At 39.5% G+C, this 19577-nt stretch overlaps 1 protein-coding gene across 3 annotated transcripts; it reads left to right on the top strand.

Moving 5' to 3' along the window:
* Positions 1–702: 702 nt before the first annotated feature.
* clockb (clock circadian regulator b) lies at positions 703–18913 on the top strand. 3 transcript variants are annotated; one of them, XM_023272179.3, is made up of 24 exons: positions 703–843; positions 2642–2732; positions 3392–3550; positions 4019–4107; positions 4649–4708; positions 4879–5027; positions 5617–5708; positions 6201–6290; positions 6496–6616; positions 7155–7268; positions 7666–7784; positions 7884–7966; positions 8780–8886; positions 8987–9134; positions 9376–9451; positions 10197–10341; positions 10537–10640; positions 11432–11554; positions 12011–12169; positions 12865–13065; positions 13727–13920; positions 14063–14195; positions 14865–14996; positions 15312–18913. In XM_023272179.3, exons 4-24 carry the CDS (start codon positions 4091–4093, stop codon positions 15624–15626), a joined length of 2682 nt encoding a protein of 893 aa, XP_023127947.2. In that variant the 5' UTR covers positions 703–843; positions 2642–2732; positions 3392–3550; positions 4019–4090; the 3' UTR covers positions 15627–18913. The 3 variants fall into 3 exon arrangements, with proteins under 3 accessions (XP_023127947.2, XP_023127943.2, XP_023127944.2); XM_023272175.3 differs by having other exon boundaries at positions 14862–14996; XM_023272176.3 differs by lacking the exon at positions 703–843 and adding an exon at positions 976–1268 and having other exon boundaries at positions 14862–14996.
* Positions 18914–19577: the final 664 nt, after the last annotated feature.

Below are 19577 nucleotides of genomic sequence, written 5' to 3'. Positions count from 1 at the left end.
CTGTACCACGAAATAAGTTGTAAACTATGCTTTCAGCAATTATACCCTGGCTTTTATATATCATTTTCTCAGTTATATCAATCAAAGCAGTCATTAAAATAGCATGGTAGCTTGTGAAAAAAACTTAAAAATGTATTTCGAATCCTTTTTTTTTATCCCTCATCAAATGTGTTTTTAATGTTAATGCGCACTATGTTATGAAGTTAGGGGGAACCTCAGCACAATATAGGTACAGCGTCATGGCGTGTGGAGCTTGTGATTGGATGTCGATAAAAGGGAAACCCCTTTGCCATCAGGCAGGGCCTTCCCTACCTTGCTCTGCACCCTCCTGGCCAACATCCAGCACCTCATCCACAGCCGGCTCACTGCAACCTTCAACTGTATTTCCCTGAATATAATAAAATGATATCACTCGCGCATATTCATATTTTAAAATTAGGCAAAGTGTCAACGAGCTGCTTTAACAATATTAACTGGATGTATATTGCTGCTGTCTAAGATGCTGTCAGTCCACTGATTTAAATGCATTTAATTTGGCAGATAACGCGGAAAATCGCTGCTGTAATCTTCATCGTAGCGAGAATTTGGTGGCACGGCCAGAAAAGTCAGAGAAACGCGGAGTCATTTCCCGTCTGAATGTCACTCAGTGATTCCCTCCGTTTTTGCTGCTACTGTACCTGCCAAATAGTGCGCCCTACTGTCTCTATTGCGCATGACTGTACGCCGTAATATGAAGTAGGCCTCCTGTTTTTCTCCCCAACCCAGAGTCCTCCTGGCCCCCACCGCCTCGATGCAACGCTCAAGTAAGCAAAACACGGAGGCTGCTGTCGACTATCCGTGAAGGTAAGGAGGCATTTTAATGCACATACGGAGCCGGCGGCGGTGGCGGACCGTCAAATAGCGTGGCCTTTTGCGGTTTGCGAACGGTGTTTTTAGCGTGCGGAAGCGGTCGGACTGCAGAGCAGGCTTCGGGACTGTTTCCGCACGCTCGAGGGAGAGCAAGGCCCAGTGACCCACATTCAGAGCAGTCAGTTTCTATGTGTACGAGTGGGCGAGCGTGCGCGTATCCTAGCCCAGCGTCTGTGTACGTGTGTGCCCGTGGGAGCCGTGTTTGTGTGTACATACATCTGCCGCGAAAAATGTTCCCACCGTCGCCGCTTTTGGACATTTCTGCGCCGCCGACGTTAACGTTTTTGTCGGCTTTAGCGAGGACCTTGCCCCGCGCGGATGTTTAGACGCGGCTCTCTCGCGGCGTTTGCGGACCAACGGTAATATTTCAGAGATTATTCCGTCTTTCAATGTCAGTTGTGGCGTGACAGCGTCGGGCTCGGCGCCAGCTTGCCATGATATACTCTTGATTTTCGTCTTTCTGTCCTCCATTAAATCTCACAAACGTGAAATGCTCTACCTGTCACAACTGTGTCGGTCAGTGTTTGCGAGTGTAGCAGCAGGAAACGGGGGCAGTAAGAGCATTAAATCTCTGAGTTAAATGGGCAGTTTTCGGCAGCAAGCTTAGCTAGCCTGCTAGTTAGCTATATGGGTTGCTCTCTTTCGGTTGTATAACGAACACCTGTGGCACTAAAAAGATATTTTTAATGTTGCCATGACTTATCTTGAAGCTCATGGCTGCACCGATCGACTGCACTGTATAGTCTCCATTCGGCCATATTGCTAGCATGAGAGTTTATTCATTGGCAATGCTTCTTCTTCGCCCAATGAAGAAGCTCAGTCTAATGAGGCTTCACTTATTGGCCATGAGGAATACACGACTGTAGGTCAGCATCCAAAATTAGAGCATCGGACCCAAGTGTCCTTAAGATGGTCAGGAAAAATATAAAAATGCATTAACAATGTCAAAAGAATCCAGGAGAGCAATGCTGTTATCGGTATGTTTTCTTGTAGTCTCCATGACCTTCCTGCCTACAGTCATATGTTACAGCAAAATCCTCTTATATGGTGTTGAGTGAAAGACGGTGTGATTCATGTGATGGTCTGTTGTTAAGTTGTTGATGGGACTACTTGAAAAGTTTGGAAACAGCTTTTTAGACTCCTCACTGAGGTACTACAAATGCTAAAATGACGATTCAAGTAATATGTATGTTTTTTTTTTCCAAGCAGAAAAATACCAACACTACCTGAGTTCCAGCTTCTTAATTGTATAGTTTGGATTTAATGTGAATATTTGCGTTTTAGACTGTTGGACCTACAACAAACAAAAAACATGATTTGTTTTGTGCTCTGGGGAACTGAGATGGGTGATTTTCACTATTTTGTTACAGTTAATAGTTATCATTTGATAAAGCTATAGTTGCTATTTCAGAAACTGATGGCAGATTAATCATTAATTGCAGCTAAAAATAGCATATATGCCTTTTAGTTGTGAACTGTTTGTTGAACAAACAATTTGAAGATGTCACATTGGACTCCTAGAAACTGTGACTGAACTTTATTTCAGGTGTTTTGTAAATGGTAAAGCAAATAATGCAAAAATAGTTAGTTGCAGCCCTAATTTCCTTTTTTGTTCTTGCAGCTGCCAACATGTTTACGTTTCTCGGTGGCCTTAGAATTTACATCCATAGTAAATGGTGAATGCAGGCCCCATGGTATGTTTGTGAATGAGCTTGGTCTCTTTGTGTTGCAGGTGAGGTGTGGCTTACACATGAAGATTTGTCAGTGCCTGGAAGGCTAGGATCTAAAACAGTGTGTTTTGCATACAAGAGACATTCCAGAAAGTAAGTTTTTTTTAAAAAGCAAAAATTTTCTGACTTAATATTTGAATTGATTTATTATAGGTTGTCCTTGGTGCATAGATGTATGTTGTTAACACTTTTAAGATGTTGTGTCACAATAAATAGATATTCTAGCCCCTTCATTCTTATTATTATGAATTATTTATTATTAAGTTTGTTAAAAATTAATATACTTGTACTAAAACAGCCACTGGCAGCATTGTTTAGAAGCAAATGTTAATTTTTTAAGTCATTGTGGCAAGTGTCACACTGAAAAAAAGAAAGAAAAATGGTTGATGTTTGTTTCATGAAGCTGTAAAATGACTTTTTAAGACAATAGCAGTGTAATAACATTTGTTTTGTTACACTGAGGTCTGTATCTCATTATACAATATAGACATCCAATATTAAACTTTTTTCTTTTTCTTATTTTCTAGTGTTTATGCAGACTATAGCTAAGATTTTTTTTATTCTTCTGTATCTGACTTTTTAGCCTGTAGAAAATAGTTAACTTGCTGTACAAATGAAAGTTTACACAGCAAAAGGGAATTTAATTCACCATCCTAATGGCAACAGTGACGATGGCAAATTACTTCAAGCTGTGCTCAAGCTGACCTCTTGACCCCAACAATCCCAGATATCTGTTCTGATTTTTCTGGCAGGTTTGGTTGACCACCATGTCTGTCCTGCGTCCTGTTGCACTCTCGTGACCCCAATGACCTCAACACCACTTTTGACCATAGAGTCAACTTTGACCACAAATCCTTTCTACAACCCCTGAGAAAAGACATTAACTGACAGTGTGCATAAGCTGCAGTGGGGTGAGAAGCAACTACACAGACCCACACATAGGTGGATTAGGGTACACTTAATAGTTTATGAAAAAGTTTCAATTTTGATTATGCATGTTGCAGCATATATTATAATGTTTTACTAACCACAAATATGCAGTGCCAATAACCGTAATTAGTGTTGGAGAATTACTTTGAAATCAAGTTTACAGTTAAAGACCTAGCTCGTTCCGTTTTTAAAAATGATGAGTTAATGTGTTTGCCAAAGTGAATGTGTTTTTGTGTATATACTTTCACACAGTTGCAGATGTGTTCAAATGTAAGCAAGTAATTAGAATATCTTGACAGGATCATGATTTAATTCAGTCAGTTACAGATTGATGTATAGAAAATGGACACCATTTTCAGACTCTCATTGTAGTTTTTAGTCCACTGAAGTGCAATATGAAATATAACTGATAATCAATCTAATATATTATCTGTTTTTTGTCCCTCTAGGCGGTCTTCCAAATGCCTACCTCACGCCTAAAGAACAAATCACTGCAGCCACAGCCCTGATCAGCAGCCACCATGACATCAAGCATAGGGTTTGTACCACACACACTCAGAAACACACACTAAATCAAGATGTCATAGATACTGTAAACACTATATACTCATACGCACATCTACAAATTTGCCAAATATATGATTGCTAAAATATTAAGCCATCTTATGTAGCTCTATCTCCCTTTGTAGTGGTTTTTTTTGTTTGTTTTTTTTTTTTTTTTTAAGAAAATATTCCGATATGAAAATGCTATTACAGCTCCGGACGTCGTTCATCAGTACAACTCAAAGTGATTTGACTGATATTAACTGAAGCGTAGCCAAGAACACACCCTGTTACTCAAATGCGCTTAACCTCCTTGGCAAGCACAACACATTCCTTCCCCCTCTCTCTGTCTAACTCTTTTTGTGTGACCCAAAAATAAACCTGCTGCTGGCATGTATAGTAGGAATCCTCTCATTAGCCAACATCCGTCATTAGCTATTATTAACAATACATATCTACTTTGACGTTGCCAACAAACATGCGTCAACATAAAGTGACTCTGTGAAAGTATGTAAATATTATTTCTCCTCCTTTAGGGATGATTGTAGCATCTTTGATGGATTGATGGAAGAAGATGAAAAAGACAAAGCAAAACGGTAAGCTAGATATAAATATAAAAGCACACTGAATTGATGATTGTTGTAGTTTGTACTCAACATATAATATGTATTAGTTACAGATGAGCATGAGTCAGTTTTTGGCTCCCTTACAGAATTCACTTGCATGTCATTTATAATCTAATTTGTAACTGTGGCTTGGATTGTAGCGAGTCCCGTAACAAGTCGGAGAAGAAACGGAGAGATCAGTTCAATCACCTCATCAAAGAACTCGGCACAATGTTGCCGGGCAACACCAGGAAGATGGATAAGTCCACCATCCTGCAGAAAAGCATTGACTTCCTTTGTAAACACAAAGGTGAGGGCTTTCCACGACCCTCACCTCACCTCCTATGTTTCTGTTTGACACCTCACAAAATGGACAGTTCTTGTTCTATATTGAGGTTGATCATTCACTTTCATTTGCGCTGCTGTCAGGGCTTGTTTACCTTCATCATAAAAACATGTTTTTGTTACACTTTTAATGAAACATGGGTGCTGTACATATAACGTGCACCTTCTGACTAAATGATTGTTTATTGTACCTTTGAATTCTGCTTAATCTAATTTGACCCAGTAGATTGTTTTGTCCTCAAATATTTAATCACTGTGCAAGGAATCATATCCCTTTTAATCCTAGCTCTTATCATTGCTGTGCAAGATAAATGTGTATCAGCTGTCACTGCACTGGTGCACTGTGTTATCTAGAGTCCAGTTAATATGTTGTGCTTTTGCTGTGGGCCTTGTACTCTCAAAACATATTTGCAATCAGTTTTTTTGTGTTGACTCCATGTTATTTGTGTTGTCTTTTATGTGCTGTCACCTCATCATGTTTTGCCCCATTTGAGATTTTCCCGAAAGACATTTGTCTTCTTAATATTCTAATTGTGTTCTCTCTTCTTTTTCAGAGATCGCAGCTCTGTCAGAGTCGAGTGAGATCAGGCAGGACTGGAAGCCTCCATTTCTTAGCAATGAAGAGTTTACCCAACTCATGCTGGAGGTCAGAAATCTTGCATTGTGTACCGTAATTCTGTCTGTTAGGTGACATTGCGGGTGTTGTAGGCACTATTATGTTGATACTGTGGTAGGGTTTTCATATCTAAGTCCGAAGAGCCTCAGTAAAAAATAACTGGACTTCTTAGTTCAGAGTTGAAGAAGCTTCTTGGATGAATCTTCAAAAGCCAAAAAGAGAAATGCAGTTGCTTTTTACTGAAGCTCTTAGGATTATCATCTTCTGGATAACTGGTAATCTGCCCAGACATATCTAAGTCACCTCAACAGATTTCTGAAGATTCAAAATCAGTCTTATAAGTTATCATGATTTAAACGATTTCAACTGCCCTTAATCTGTTTAAGGTTTGAAATCTGTTCTGATATAAACAAAGTTCAACATCACAGTCATTTAAGTTCTTTTTTATTATTGTTACAATTATTTACCATTCTTCTACTATTGAACGACATTTCACACTGTTCTTTTTGCTTCCTTTATCAGGCTCTGGACGGGTTCTTTATAGCAATAATGACTGATGGTAACATCCTCTACGTCTCTGAGAGTGTCACCTCATTACTAGAGCACTTACCGGTGAGTAATACTGGTTTTCCTTTTGTCTGGTATGTATTACTAATCCATTGTATTGTAAAACAAGTTTTAACAGGATTTTTCTTTTTTGTCTGATTCACATTAAACATGTCAGGATGACCTATGTGTGCTGAAAAGGGTTTGGCCTTTTTTCCTGATTTGTGTGCTTGTTCTCACGTACAAATGTTTGTGTGTGTGTGTTTGTCAGGCGGACTTGGTGGACCAGAACCTGTTAAACTTCCTGCCAGTTGGGGAACACTCCGATGTCTACAAGGCTCTGTCCACACATCCCACCGACTCGGACAGCCTCAGCACTGATTACCTAAAGAGTCAGTAACACCTAGTTATTTTGTACAATACTTCATGTTTGTATTGTGTCTTCAGTGGTTCAGTGGGATGGTTATTCACTGTTACCTGATCTTTAAAATTCATTTATGTGTGTTGTTCATTATAAACCAAAGGAAAGACAGAACAAACTTAGACAGCTAACAACCCATATAGTAGTTATCCCACTGGCTATAAATAACACATTGTGGCGATATCACTGAAAAAGATCAAAATGAGTACAACTTAAACACAGTGTGAAATTGAACATGTGAATTTGACCCCGGGGATCAGTCTTATCTTAAATTTTATCTTTTCTGACTGAAACAGCTAAACAAGGAGCCACTGTTTGTTCTCAGAGCACCAACACAAGAAGTCTCTCTCATTTTTTGAATGATGCTTAGGCAACGTTATCTCTTTTTGTCTTGATTTCATTCCAGTGCCGTAAAACGTTTTGAAAATGGGAACAATATATCCTGGATGCCACAGCAATCGTATTTTTTTTTCCTTTTTGTAATTGCAATGTTTTTTTTTTGTTTCCAGCTAAGAATCACATGGAGTTCAGTTGTCATATGCTGCGAGGGGCCATTGACCCCAAAGAACCCCCCATCTATGAATATGTTAAGTTCATCGGCAACTTTAAGTCTCTCAATAATGGTATGTCAGTAGTTATGTAGTATGTTTTACCTTTCTTTTTGCATGCGATACATTTATGAGCTGTTACATGGCATTTAAACAAGGTGTTGATCTTTTGAAAGTTTAACATCTTCTTTTATCTTCGATTATTTCTAACAAGCATGCATGTTTACAGATGCTCCAGTATAACGTGACATGAAACTTTGTGTCTCAATTCCATTTTAAGTAGAAGTTGCTAAAACTATATTCTGACATTGATTGTGAAGTGGACAATGCATGCATTTTTCACAGTGCCATCATTCGTGTGCTAATCTTGGCAGTGGTCATTCCATGCCCTACTTTCAGAGCCACACAGAGCCATATATAGCTATATATTGCTTGACTGACGGAGTAAACAACTCTGTTCTCTGTTGTGCAGTACCCAATGTGACAAGGAATGGTCTGGCAGGGGTGTTACAGCGGTCACTACAACCTGCCTTTGATGACCAAGTGTGCTTTGTAGCCACAGTTCGTTTGGCCAAACCTCAATTTATCAAGGTATTGTCAAGACATGGACTCACTTTGGTAACTAGTCTGTCATTTTATTGAAAATACCTCATCTCTAAATCTCTGTTGATTCTGCTTTTATATTCATAGGAAATGTGTACAGTGGAGGAGCCAAATGAAGAATTCACCTCCAGGCACAGTCTAGAATGGAAATTCCTGTTTTTAGACCATAGGTAAACACACAAATACACACATTTAATTGTACGTTGCTCCTTAAGTTGCCAGTGTACTTATTCAGAACTGTTTGTTGGTTTGTTGTAGATCTCGCACACACACCTTTCTGATGTCAAATTAGGAACTTTCTGAAACTGACAACATTCACGCCCACTTCATGTTTTGATTGGCGAGCTGTGCAGATGTGAGAGAGAGGAGCCAGGAACTTGTCAAGCTCTTGTTTTTCATACTTGACATTTATTTGTGTCCCTTTTTACATAAGCAGTTGAATGCAACACTGTGCTTCTTCCAGGAGAGACTGTCTCCAAATGCACACTGTTATCCTATTTTTTTTCGGATTAAACCATATTGCTTATGGCAGTTGTGGTCATTCTAAACAAATATAAACACTTTAGAGTGACATCGTGGTCAAATTTTTTATGAACTTTTAAGTAGTTAAGATAGAATGAAACAGACTTGGTTGTGTAAATACGTGAGCTGCTGCTGATACATGTAAGTCATAATTGCAATAAAATGCTAGAACTAGAGAGAAGTATAAGGAAGTTTTTTTCAAATACCTGTCAAACAAGCCAAAAATTTCCAAATTATCTTGGATGTTTTTTTTTCACCACAAAACTAATATGTTTTAATTATACAATGTAAACTTTGCTGATTTGAGCGAGTTATTGTAAACAAGCAAGCAACAAACCTTGCTTGTATATACTAGTTGAGTCTGATTAGCTGTTTATGTGAATTCAGTATGTAATTGCCAGTATCTGTTCAGCAGTCTCACATCAGCAGCAGAGTGAGGATGTGCCTTCTTCTCTTTTCAGAGCTCCACCAATCATAGGCTACCTGCCTTTTGAAGTTCTGGGAACATCAGGGTATGACTATTATCATGTGGACGACCTGGGGACGCTAGCCAAATGTCACGAACACTGTAAGGACTTACATTTTCTCATATTGAATTAAGTAGCCTTTCTAGACTTGCTGTTTGTAACATCTTTGCTTTTGCTTGCTTCTGCCCCTCTGCTGCTCAGTGATGCAGTATGGTAAAGGGAAGTCATGCTACTACCGTTTCCTGACTAAAGGTCAGCAGTGGATCTGGCTACAGACACACTACTACATCACCTATCACCAGTGGAACTCCCGACCAGAGTTTATTGTCTGCACACACACGGTAGTCAGGTATGTTCAGCTGAACACTGTCTCAACTTCTCTTTTTCACATGCTGATGTTTTGGTTTTTTTTACAATCACATGACATTTCAAAATCATTACTGAGTCTCTTACAATAAAAGGCTTTTTGTATATTCATTGCAATTGTGTGTTTACAGGTCACACATTATTCATATTGTCAAATCACTCATGTGCACCACCTTTACTTGTTGCTTCTTCACTGAAACCCCCCTTTTTTGTCTAAAATTCAGCTATGCAGAGGTTAGGGCAGAACAACGCAGAGGGATGGGAATTGAGGAGTCTACTCCAGAAGTCACTGCGGATAAGGCAAGCAATAACTTCTAGAAATGGTCTACAGTCATGTATTTTCATAGTGCATAATCCCAATAATTAAAGAAACCACAGCATGTCAAGCATGGGAGAGATTTTTTTTCTGTTTTTTAAGTAGTAGGTGTAATTAAACTAATATTAACTGACTAACTACAATTCTTTAAAGACAAGATTTTGCACATAAAAAGTAATAAATTGGGAGCCATTGTATTATTAGATTTGTTCACACAAAGCCCCAAAACTTGTGTTTAATCTAACTGTCTCTTTCAATGGGAAGTCAAACACCTTCTGTTCCACATTATCCATTGACTTCCCTCAGCAACTTCCTACTGTTGATTAATGTTTGTCACTTGTCACACCGTGCAACAAAATGACCAATGGACTGCTGTCTGATGTTGTCTCAGTGAATGGGGCTTTTCCTTTCTTCAGTAATGACATCAAGAAGAGAACAATAGACGTATCATAAATCAAAGTTTGGGAGGAATTAATGAAAAGATACAACAGCTGGATAATGATTATTAATTGTTCATTGTTCCACTTTTACTTAATGATTAATCATCCTTTTTGCACATCTATGTGGTAGCTATCAGTGTGTATTGTGGGGTAGCAGGCTGAAGTGAATGTGTATTTAATATGTGTTGGCTTGGAGTCAGTCTGATTTTGATCTTTGTTCATTTACCCTTCAGACATGTGTCTATTTATATTTAAAGGATCAGCTACCTCAAATATTTTCTCTTTTTAGAGTCAAGACTCCGGCTCAGAGTCACAGCTTAATACATCCAGCTTGAAGGAGGCTCTGGAGCGATTTGACCACAGCCAAACACCCTCAACCTCCTCGCGAAGTTCCCGCAAGTCCTCATCACATGTCTCTGACAACACTTGCACTTGTAAGAACAAACACAGAGATGCCTATGCATGCTTAATGCCAGTTAGTTAGACCCAATCATATACTGTGGAGAGGAGTCAGTGACACATCTGTTCTGAGCTTAAAATGAAATGACTAAACGCTGCAGTAAGATGATATGATAATGTCAGCAGTGTTTGAATAGAAATCTTTGTCATTAATGATTTTGTCTCTGCAGCAACAGCTTCCAAGCTCCACATGGACACCGCCACGCCTCCTCTGCAGTCGCTGGCCTCCACCATGGAGATGACATCACAGCGTCGTTCATCCATCAGCAGCCAGGTGAGGCATGATTGGCCAACAACAGTGATATACATAGCAACTTTTAGTTTTTACTGATACTTTTTTTTGGCCACGAGTAACACAAATATAGATGGATTTTTAGTTTCTTATAGTAAAACAGAGCTTGGTAAACAGATAAAATTAAAATAAAGCTCTGTCAGTGTGTCAGTGATGGAAAGAGGAAAGTGTGGAGGAAAAAAAATAGGTCATGACCTGAAGTGTACCTCTTCATCTGTGAAACATTGTTGTTCTTTTAGAGCTGGGACATGTTTGACTGCCAGTAGAAGTAGCACACTGGCAATTAGTGGTGATTTCACTGCTGACAAAGGCAACTGGACAAATGCAGAGATAGACAAGAACATTCTGTGTGAAGCTGTCAGGCACAATCTGACCTCAGACATGTAGTTTGGACAAACCATAAGTCTTAGTTTGTGACAAACATACTCCATGACAAGCTGGAGCTAAAGGTGGCTGCAATGAAAGCCTGATATAAAAACTACTGAACTGTACGTACAATAACACTGACTTGAGTTTATCCTCCACAGTGCTGCAGAAAAGTATGCCAAGGGCAAATGGCACAAACATACTTCTTTCGATGTCATCACCGTTTAACAAAGATAATACCATGAAAACAAAAATACCTTAAAATATGTGTTTCCCAACTGACTGAAGATGCATGAATGTGAGGTAGCTGCAAAATGTGTACATGAGCTGTTATAATGCAGTGGAATTAAGGAAATTCGTACACTTATATTGCCATAATTTTTGTCAACTTTCTGTATTTGTTGCAGTCTATGAGCTCTCAGACCACAGGACAGAGTGTAACTCCAGGCATGATAACTCAACAGCAACAGCAACAGCAGCAGCAACAACAGCAGCAGCAGCAACCACAGCAGCTCCAGGCAAATGTACAGGTCAGAATGGTGATACTACATTTGGGACAAAGTAGAGCTGAAAAAATGTCTCACTTATTCATTCACTTGTTTAATTTAAAAACAGGTTAATTGTTGAAGTCACTTGTTTTCACTAAATATTGCCAAAGGTTCTCAAAAGTTAGTAATTTCTGTTTTTTGTAGTATAAGTAAGAATAAACTACTTTTCAATCTTGGACTTTCACAACTGAAAAATGTCACATTGCCCTGTGGGAATTGCAAAAAAGCTTTTTTTTTTTTTTTTTTTTTTACACTCTTCCGGCATTGTATTTACTAAATGATTAATAAGAGAAAATAATGGATTAATCAGTGATAGAAATAAAATTAACTGTAGCTACATCCCTACTTTGGAGTTTGGTATGCATTTTGTTCTAATTTACACTAAAACATCAGTTTACTGCATACATTGCATTGCATGTTCTTTCTCTCCTGCCACAGCCGGTAATGGAGTTCTCAGCGCAGGTGAATGCCATGCAGCACCTAAAGGATCAGCTAGAGCAGAGGACCAGAATGATCCAGGCCAACATCCAGCGACAGCAGGAGGAGCTGAGACACATCCAGGAGCAGCTCCAGAGAGTCCAGGGACAGGGGATACAAGTAAGCTGTGGACGCATACCTACACTAGATTACTGTCAAGTTTGTAGCATTTTGTAATGTTAATGAAACCATGTGTTGTTTATTTATTACATTTAGTCTAATTTATTGTGTCCATTGTGACATAACACAGTGCATTAACTCCTTACCCACTCAAACTTTCTCTTCCTTTGTTTTATTTCTCTCTTCCCCTCATATCTCTTTGTCTGTCAGTTTTACTTGTTGAAAAGACAGAGTTAAATGCGAAAAGTCAGCTCCTATATTTGAACAGACTGTTCTCAAATGCCATGTATACTGCACTTACCTTTTACAGAAAAAGAAAAATGATATTCAGACAATAAACAGACAAGCTTTATTTTGTTCACAGCATAACTGCATGAAGACAATCAAGAGTTACATGGTCGCTTTAAGTTTTTTCCCTACAATATTTTCTAAATTTGGAAAATTTCTTATTTAAACAAAACTGCAAAGCAACCTCTTCTCTTCAAAAGATATCACACTTTGTCTGTTCCTGCTGTGTTGTACCTAGTTTTGCCTGACCTAGATCAGGATTAGAATAATGCATTATGTATTATTTTCCCTGTATTCAGAGGAAATGGCTATAATAGAGTGTCACCACCTGAATGTGCACCCTGCCAAGCTAATTTCTCTCAATAGATTATTCTGTTACCTGACATTCGTCGTCTCCATCTCCTCAGATGTTGCTGCAGCAGCAGGGTGGCGTGATGAATGTACAGCTCCCTCAGGTTGGGTCGATCCAGCAAGCAACTACTTTGACCAATCAGGTCCAGCAAACAACGATTAACCCCGTCCATTCAGGAACTCAGCAGCTCACCATCCAGCAGCAAGCTCCTCCCCCTCAACAGACCTTACAGCAGCAAACCAACACCCTTACACAGGTGAAAATGAGAAATGCTTTGTTGCCCTGTGTAATTGTGATTCCAAAACGAAAGAGATAATTTGTGATTTTTTTTCTGTTTTACGTCAGAGAAATTTGCCATATTTGTAACAATTGAAGGAAACTGACAAAAATAATTGTGTACTCTATATTTAAGGTACTCTGAGAATACTAATCTTGTGTGAACCTTTGACTCTTTTAGTCACATTCATGATGAATCTTTCATAAACTATGCAAACGTAATGCCATCCTGTGAAGCTGAAATGTTTACATTTCATTCACATGACAGAAAGAGCCACAGGGCTAGCCGCAGGAGTTTTTATTCATGTGAGACAATACTCGGTGATACTAGTGAAGCATCATCAAGCACACAAATCGTATGTGACATGGTTAGAGACAACCTCCATACTGTTCTACTGTGAAACATTGATTACCCAGTCACATTGTAAAGAAGTCCATTCAAAACAGCAGTTTCATTTTATTTTCTGTGTACTTATGAGTTTATGGTCTCTTGAGTGTATTTTAAGCTATGTTCAAAATTTAAATTTTCTATTATGAAATTGAATGGGAAAATGGGCAATAATGTACAAAAATGATCCTTAATAACTTCACTTTATTTAAAAGTCATTATTGTAATGCCCTTCGTCTTTGCTCCTTTACAGCCACAGCGTCAGCCTCAGCAACCTCCCCAGGCTCAGTCCCAGACCCAGGGCTCTGTATCGGCTCCCTTATACAACACCATGATGATTTCCCAGCCAGGACAGCCAAATGTGCTGCAGATCAGCACCAGCCTGCCACAGAACAACACACAGCAAGGCACAACTGTGGCCACGTTCACACAGGACCGACAGATTCGGTCAGTAGACAAAAATCAAACTCGATTCCCAGTGAAATACCTGGTATTAACCAGACTGTTTAAGTAGATCTGAATTGTGCATATCCAGTGTAATATACAGGCAGTGACATTTTTTTCCTGGTTTTTCTCAATATCCCTATAGATTCCCAGCAGGGCAGCAGCTGGTGACCAAGCTAGTAACGACTCCCATGCATGCATGTGGTGCAGTCATGGTGCCCACTTCTATGTTCATGGGGCAGGTGGTTACTGCATACAACCCCTTTGGTGGCCAGCAGGTAAACACACACACAATCAAGCTTAAAAAAAAAAAAAAAAAAAAAAAGTCACTGTAAGATCATGACTGTTTTGACTAGAACTGTGTAAATGACAATATGAAGTTCTACCCAGATGCTCAGTGCTGACAGATTGTGAGATTTTTTTCAATTTTTTTTTTTTTTTACATATTAGCCCTTCAAATCAGCCTTGTAAAAATGTTTCTTAAAAAAAAGTTTGTATTGGCAACTGGTTAAAAAAATGCATGTTACTTGTACATCAGGACAATAGATCACAATATCTGGGTCTGAAAAAAGATTAAATTTGATCTCAAAGTATTTAGTATTAAAAAAAAGAAAAAAATCCTTTTTTATTTTTGAAAATTGTTAACTTTTGTCCAGTCCTTTAAACCCAAATACTACTGTCAGAGGCAGATATCTGTAAACACAGATAGAGTGTTTGGTAATGTTGATTGCTAATCTGGTGTTCCAGTGCAAAAAAGTGTTTAATAAGTGGACATCACATCTGTTAAGAGGAATCATAAAGATAAAACTTAAAGTGCTTTCTTTCTATAAGCAGTGGATGACAGTATTCTACACAAAACTAATGTTGAGAAATTATTCGTTCTATTTTGGTCCTGTCTTGGGTTATATATCTTTAATCTTTGTTGACACACTCTCTCATTTCAGCAGGGAGGGCAGCCCCAGACCCTGACTCTGCAGCCGGCCCAACCGCCCCAAGGTCAACCCGACGGTCAAAACCAGACAGCTGTAGTGGCACAGAGTAGCCAGCAGGGACAGCAGCAACAGCAGCAGTTCCTACAGGTATCAACACGGGGCAGAAAATGTCATACAATATAAGATATTTTGGAGAAATATGGAGCAGTATATTTAAGATATTTTATTATTCATATATTTCTTTTCTGAACAGATGTTGTCTCTATGCTATAGTGAGTAACTATTAAATAATGTACCTACTGTTAACCAAATGTCTGTAGTATCTGCAGCAGCATTTACACTTCAATGTGTTGCCTGTAGAGTGTGCTACAAGAGAAAGAGGGATTTAATCACATTATAGAATGAGGATAATAAGAGCTATCTGCTTTATATCCTATTATTATTGCACCACTTTTCTGCTAGGGCACTCGTCTGCTCCATAGTAACCAGTCCACCCAGTTGATACTGCAGGCAGCTTTCCCACTCCAACAACAGGGAACTTTCACCCAAGCAACACATCCCCAGCAACCACAGCAGCAGCAACAACAACAACAACAACAACAACAGCAACAACAACAGCAGCAACAACAACAACAACAACAGCAGCAGCAGCAAAGACAACAACAGCAACAATCTCACCACCAGAGGCACCAGCAGCAGCTGAAACCACAGCCCCAGAAACAACAGAAAGCCTCATCATCACACAGGACTGACGGTGTCAGCAGCCAACCGCAGTGAAGTCTGTGGGAAACTGTGTCAAGTGAGAAAACGTGGGGAACTGAAACTCTTAAGGGATTGCTGCATACGGTAGTTTTGGTTGTGTGGCTGTCACAAACTTCCTTTCCCCTAAAATCGTTGCCCTCCCTTCCTCCATCTGAAAGAAATAAATCATAGGAAAGAGGAAAGTCTGTGAGTCCTCGCAGAACTCACCAAAGATTGTCACCATGGCAACAGGATGGATTAAAATCCCTGTTTCCCTCACTGGAGGCGGGATTGAGAGGGAGCACCAGTCTCCGTGGAGACCTGAGAAAATAGAGAAGGCATCTTATCACTTCGGTAACGACCAACTCTTTTTGAAGTTGTGTCAAAAAGGACTGACCTTGTACAGATTTACTGTATGATAAAAACTTGTAAATATCCAATATAGCCTAACAGAAAACAGAAATGTAGTATTTTATATGATTGCATGGAAAGAATAATTGTGTAAGCTTTTATTAGTCGCTTTTGAAAAATGAATTTTTACTTTGTTTAAGTGTTTCCTGGTCAAAGATGGAGCAGTTATGTGCTCGCTTAGACCCCCTCCCCCCCATCTCTTAAAAAATAAGTCCAGAACGAGGCTTTAAAGTTCTGTCAGTGTGGGCCTGTTATTTTTTATTTTTTTTGGAAGTTGTGTTTCCCAGCACTGTTTCTCTGAGACAAAAATAGCTCTTTTAACTTTGTAATTACAAATCATGTTTGGCGAGCAACCAGATTACAGTTTAACTGAATTATTTGCAGGGTGATCACTGTACGTCTAACGGGTTTAGTGATTCCAAGTGCCAATAACATAGGTAATTATCTTTTTTTAATTTCAAGCAGACTATTCAAAGGCGTATATATATTTTCCAACAAGATATTACCCCTAATAAAGTTAATGCGTATGTATATAGTAGGGATTATTTTTTAACAGTCAGAGAGCCCTATACGTAACAAACAGTATATCCTCAACCTCCTGAAATTTTAGCACTTGATGTGGTTGTGTACAGTAAATCACTGTCAAGACCTAGTTGTTTGTAATCTGTGGTGTGATTCTGTGAGGTAATGTGTGGTTTTTGAGAATACAATCTTGGTGTACATGAGTGAGCATGAGTGTCTGTGACTGGTGTGTGTGTGTATGTGTGTGTGTGTGTGTGTGTGTGTGTGTGTATGTATGTGTGTGTGTGTGTGTGTGTGTGAGTGTGAGTGTGAGTGCGTGTTTGTCGCCCCTTGTGTCTTATGGTAATTGACTTAGTAAGGATTTGAAGTTGCTGGATGGTACTTGTACTCTCAGGAATGTGGAAAGTTTTTTGCTTCTGCCTCAGTCTGGAACCAGACCAGGAAGGATTAGACAGTGATGCTTTAAAGACCAGAGGAAGAATTGTCATAAAGGGTGTGGTATCTGAATCAAATTTGACCCAGATTTCTTTGAGCTTTCCTTGTTTCCTTATCAAAAGAGAAGTGGAGCGGGAAGTCTCCAAAGAGAGGAGTAAAAATACGCCGTTTTGTTGAAGCTGGAGTTATTGTTAAAGAGTGGAGTTATTGAGCAGAAATATAGAGGAAACCTTTTTAGCTTTCACCCTGACTGGAATAGATTGACTTCATTGTTCCTGCCAATCTGCATTTCTGCTAGCTGTCTCATGGTCTACTGTATCATCAGTGTTTCATCCTTTCTCTTCCTAGGCCTCAGAAACCCTCATGCAGTTCAGTTCATTTGTCTCTCAGTTCACAAACAGCAGTTTAAAGCAAGACTGGGCCCAAGTCCATTTTAAAAACAGAAGTGTATTTGGGCTCGGCCTGTGTACTACAGTGATAAGCCATATCAATCAGAAAAGCCTTGGAGTGGAGGAAGTGTAACGGTTGGCAAAGGAGCATTTAGAATGTGTTGTTTAGCCTCAGAGTGTAGTAAAGACAGCATGTGTGGGTGTGTGTGTGTGTGTGTGAATGTGAATATAGCATCTCCTTTCCTTGATCCTACTTCTTGTATCACTCGGGGGTCAGTACTGGTTTCCCCAAGCGATAGCCAATCAGTTCTTGCGTTGCAGTATAAAGGAATAATTGTAATTTTCAAGAAACGTCCTATCTGGTTGGGCTCAGTATTGTGCAAGCCTGTGTGTGGGACAGCTCAACTTGAATACATGTTTGTGTGTGTGAGAGAGAGCATGTGTATGCATGTTAACCGTCAGTGTAACCCATTATATTTTCATATGGAAACAGATGCGTGACTGGGAAAGGATGGATGTTAGGCAATGCAGAGCACTGGTCACCTGTTTGGCTATAAAGAAAATTGGCACTGTTCTTGTTTTACATTGACCGCCTGCTCAGCAAGCAGTTATTAGTTAAACTACACATCAGAAAAGTCTCAAATACTAATCCTCAGAGATAAATATAGATTAAATAGCCATTTGTGTGACTTAGCAGGATCAAGTCTGTCTGACTTTGTCCACAAATCAGGAATAGCAGAGAGATTTCACATGCAGGCTCTTACTGTTTGAACCAGGTCTTCCACCCGCCACACAGCAAATGTAGATCCTCTATAGACTAGTTTGTGTTTAAGGCCTCACTCTAAAGGGTAATGTTGAAATGTTAATAGTTTGTGTCACTGATACCCAGCCCAAAGAATGTAAAGGTGTTTTTAAAGAGACTAATGGATGTTGTAACTGTTAATTATGGAGAACGTTTAGACAGGCTTTGTGATGAAGGAAAAGGAGGGAAAACTACAATTCTCACTGCAAGAATCCACACAGGAACCTGAAATGCAGTCTTACTTACGGGCTTTGCATTGTACAAGAACCCTTTGAATGTTTCACCATTTCAAATTTTATCGGTTTGTTTTTGCAGCACTATGTTTCTGACAACATCTGGTGAGTAGGAAAAAAGTTCACAAGTCGTTAAAGGTTGAGGAGTAGGATATTTCACACGGGACCCCATTGATAAGACAGCGAGCCCCTCCCCTCCCTTCCGCACAGATACACAGATCACCCTTCCACGTTTGGTTCTAAACAGTTCTAGTATAATACTGTACACATACACAAAGCTAAGAACACCAGTATTCATTGTAAAATGGTGCTATGCTTACCTGTACTGTATGTATGTATGTATATCCCTTCTTCTGCTCTTAAACTGTGCTCCTTTATCTACCCCAAAGTCAAATGTAATAATAATCAATATTTTGAAGCAAAATGTTTCCTATTATTATAACCCCCCTGTTTCTCCTCTTGGTCAATTTGAAAATAATAATTAAAAAAAAAAAAACAGTTGCAGATATTAAACGTGAAAAGTCTGCTGTAGTTTCTGTTGTTTGCTGTTGGTCTGTTTTCAGGCATGTTAGCAGCCGTGACGTTCATTTGGTGCCACCATGAGGTTCACATTAGTGGTTTTGTCGTATGAACACACGTTTCTTACTTTAATTGCAGAAACTCTGAACATACCCGCAAAACATTTCCATCAGCCGCCACTGTATTTTTCGTTCATGCGTAGCAAAATGTAGAATGCTAGCATGCTAAACTTAAATGATAAGCATTATAGATGTTAAAAATTAGCATGTGTTGTTTGCATTTAGGGCTGCACAGTGGCGTAGTGGTTAGCACTTTCGCCTTGCAGCAAGAAGGTCCCTGGTTCGCGTCCCGGCTTTCCCGGGATCTTTCTGCATGGAGTTTGCATGTTCTCCCTGTGCATGCGTGGGTTTTCTCCGGATACTCCGGCTTCCTCCCACAGTCCAAAAATATGCTGAGGTTAATTGATCATTCTAAATTGCCCGTAGGGGTGAATGTGTGAGTGCTTGTTTGTCTTTGTATGTGGCCCTGCGACAGACTGGCGACCTGTCTAGGGTGTCCCCTGCCTTCGCCCGAGTCAGCTGGGATAGGCTCCAGCCCCCCCCGCGACCCTAGTGAGGATCAAGCGGTGTATAGATAATGGATGGATGGATGTTTGCATTTAGCCCTGCGTAGAGAG

This window comes from Amphiprion ocellaris, chromosome 4 (genome assembly GCF_022539595.1).
Source record: "Amphiprion ocellaris isolate individual 3 ecotype Okinawa chromosome 4, ASM2253959v1, whole genome shotgun sequence".
In the NCBI taxonomy this organism is placed as follows: Eukaryota; Metazoa; Chordata; class Actinopteri; family Pomacentridae; genus Amphiprion; species Amphiprion ocellaris.
The sequence above is the reverse complement of the archived record's forward strand: the minus strand, read 5'-3'. Positions and strand labels throughout refer to the sequence as shown.

Coding starts and splice junctions, on each gene's coding strand:
- clockb (XM_023272175.3), top strand. Junction 9,135..9,375: donor TGCACACACACGGTAGTCAG/GTATGTTCAGCT, acceptor TCTAAAATTCAG/CTATGCAGAGGTTAGGGCAG. Junction 14,997..15,311: donor AACAGCAGCAGTTCCTACAG/GTATCAACACGG, acceptor CTTTTCTGCTAG/GGCACTCGTCTGCTCCATAG.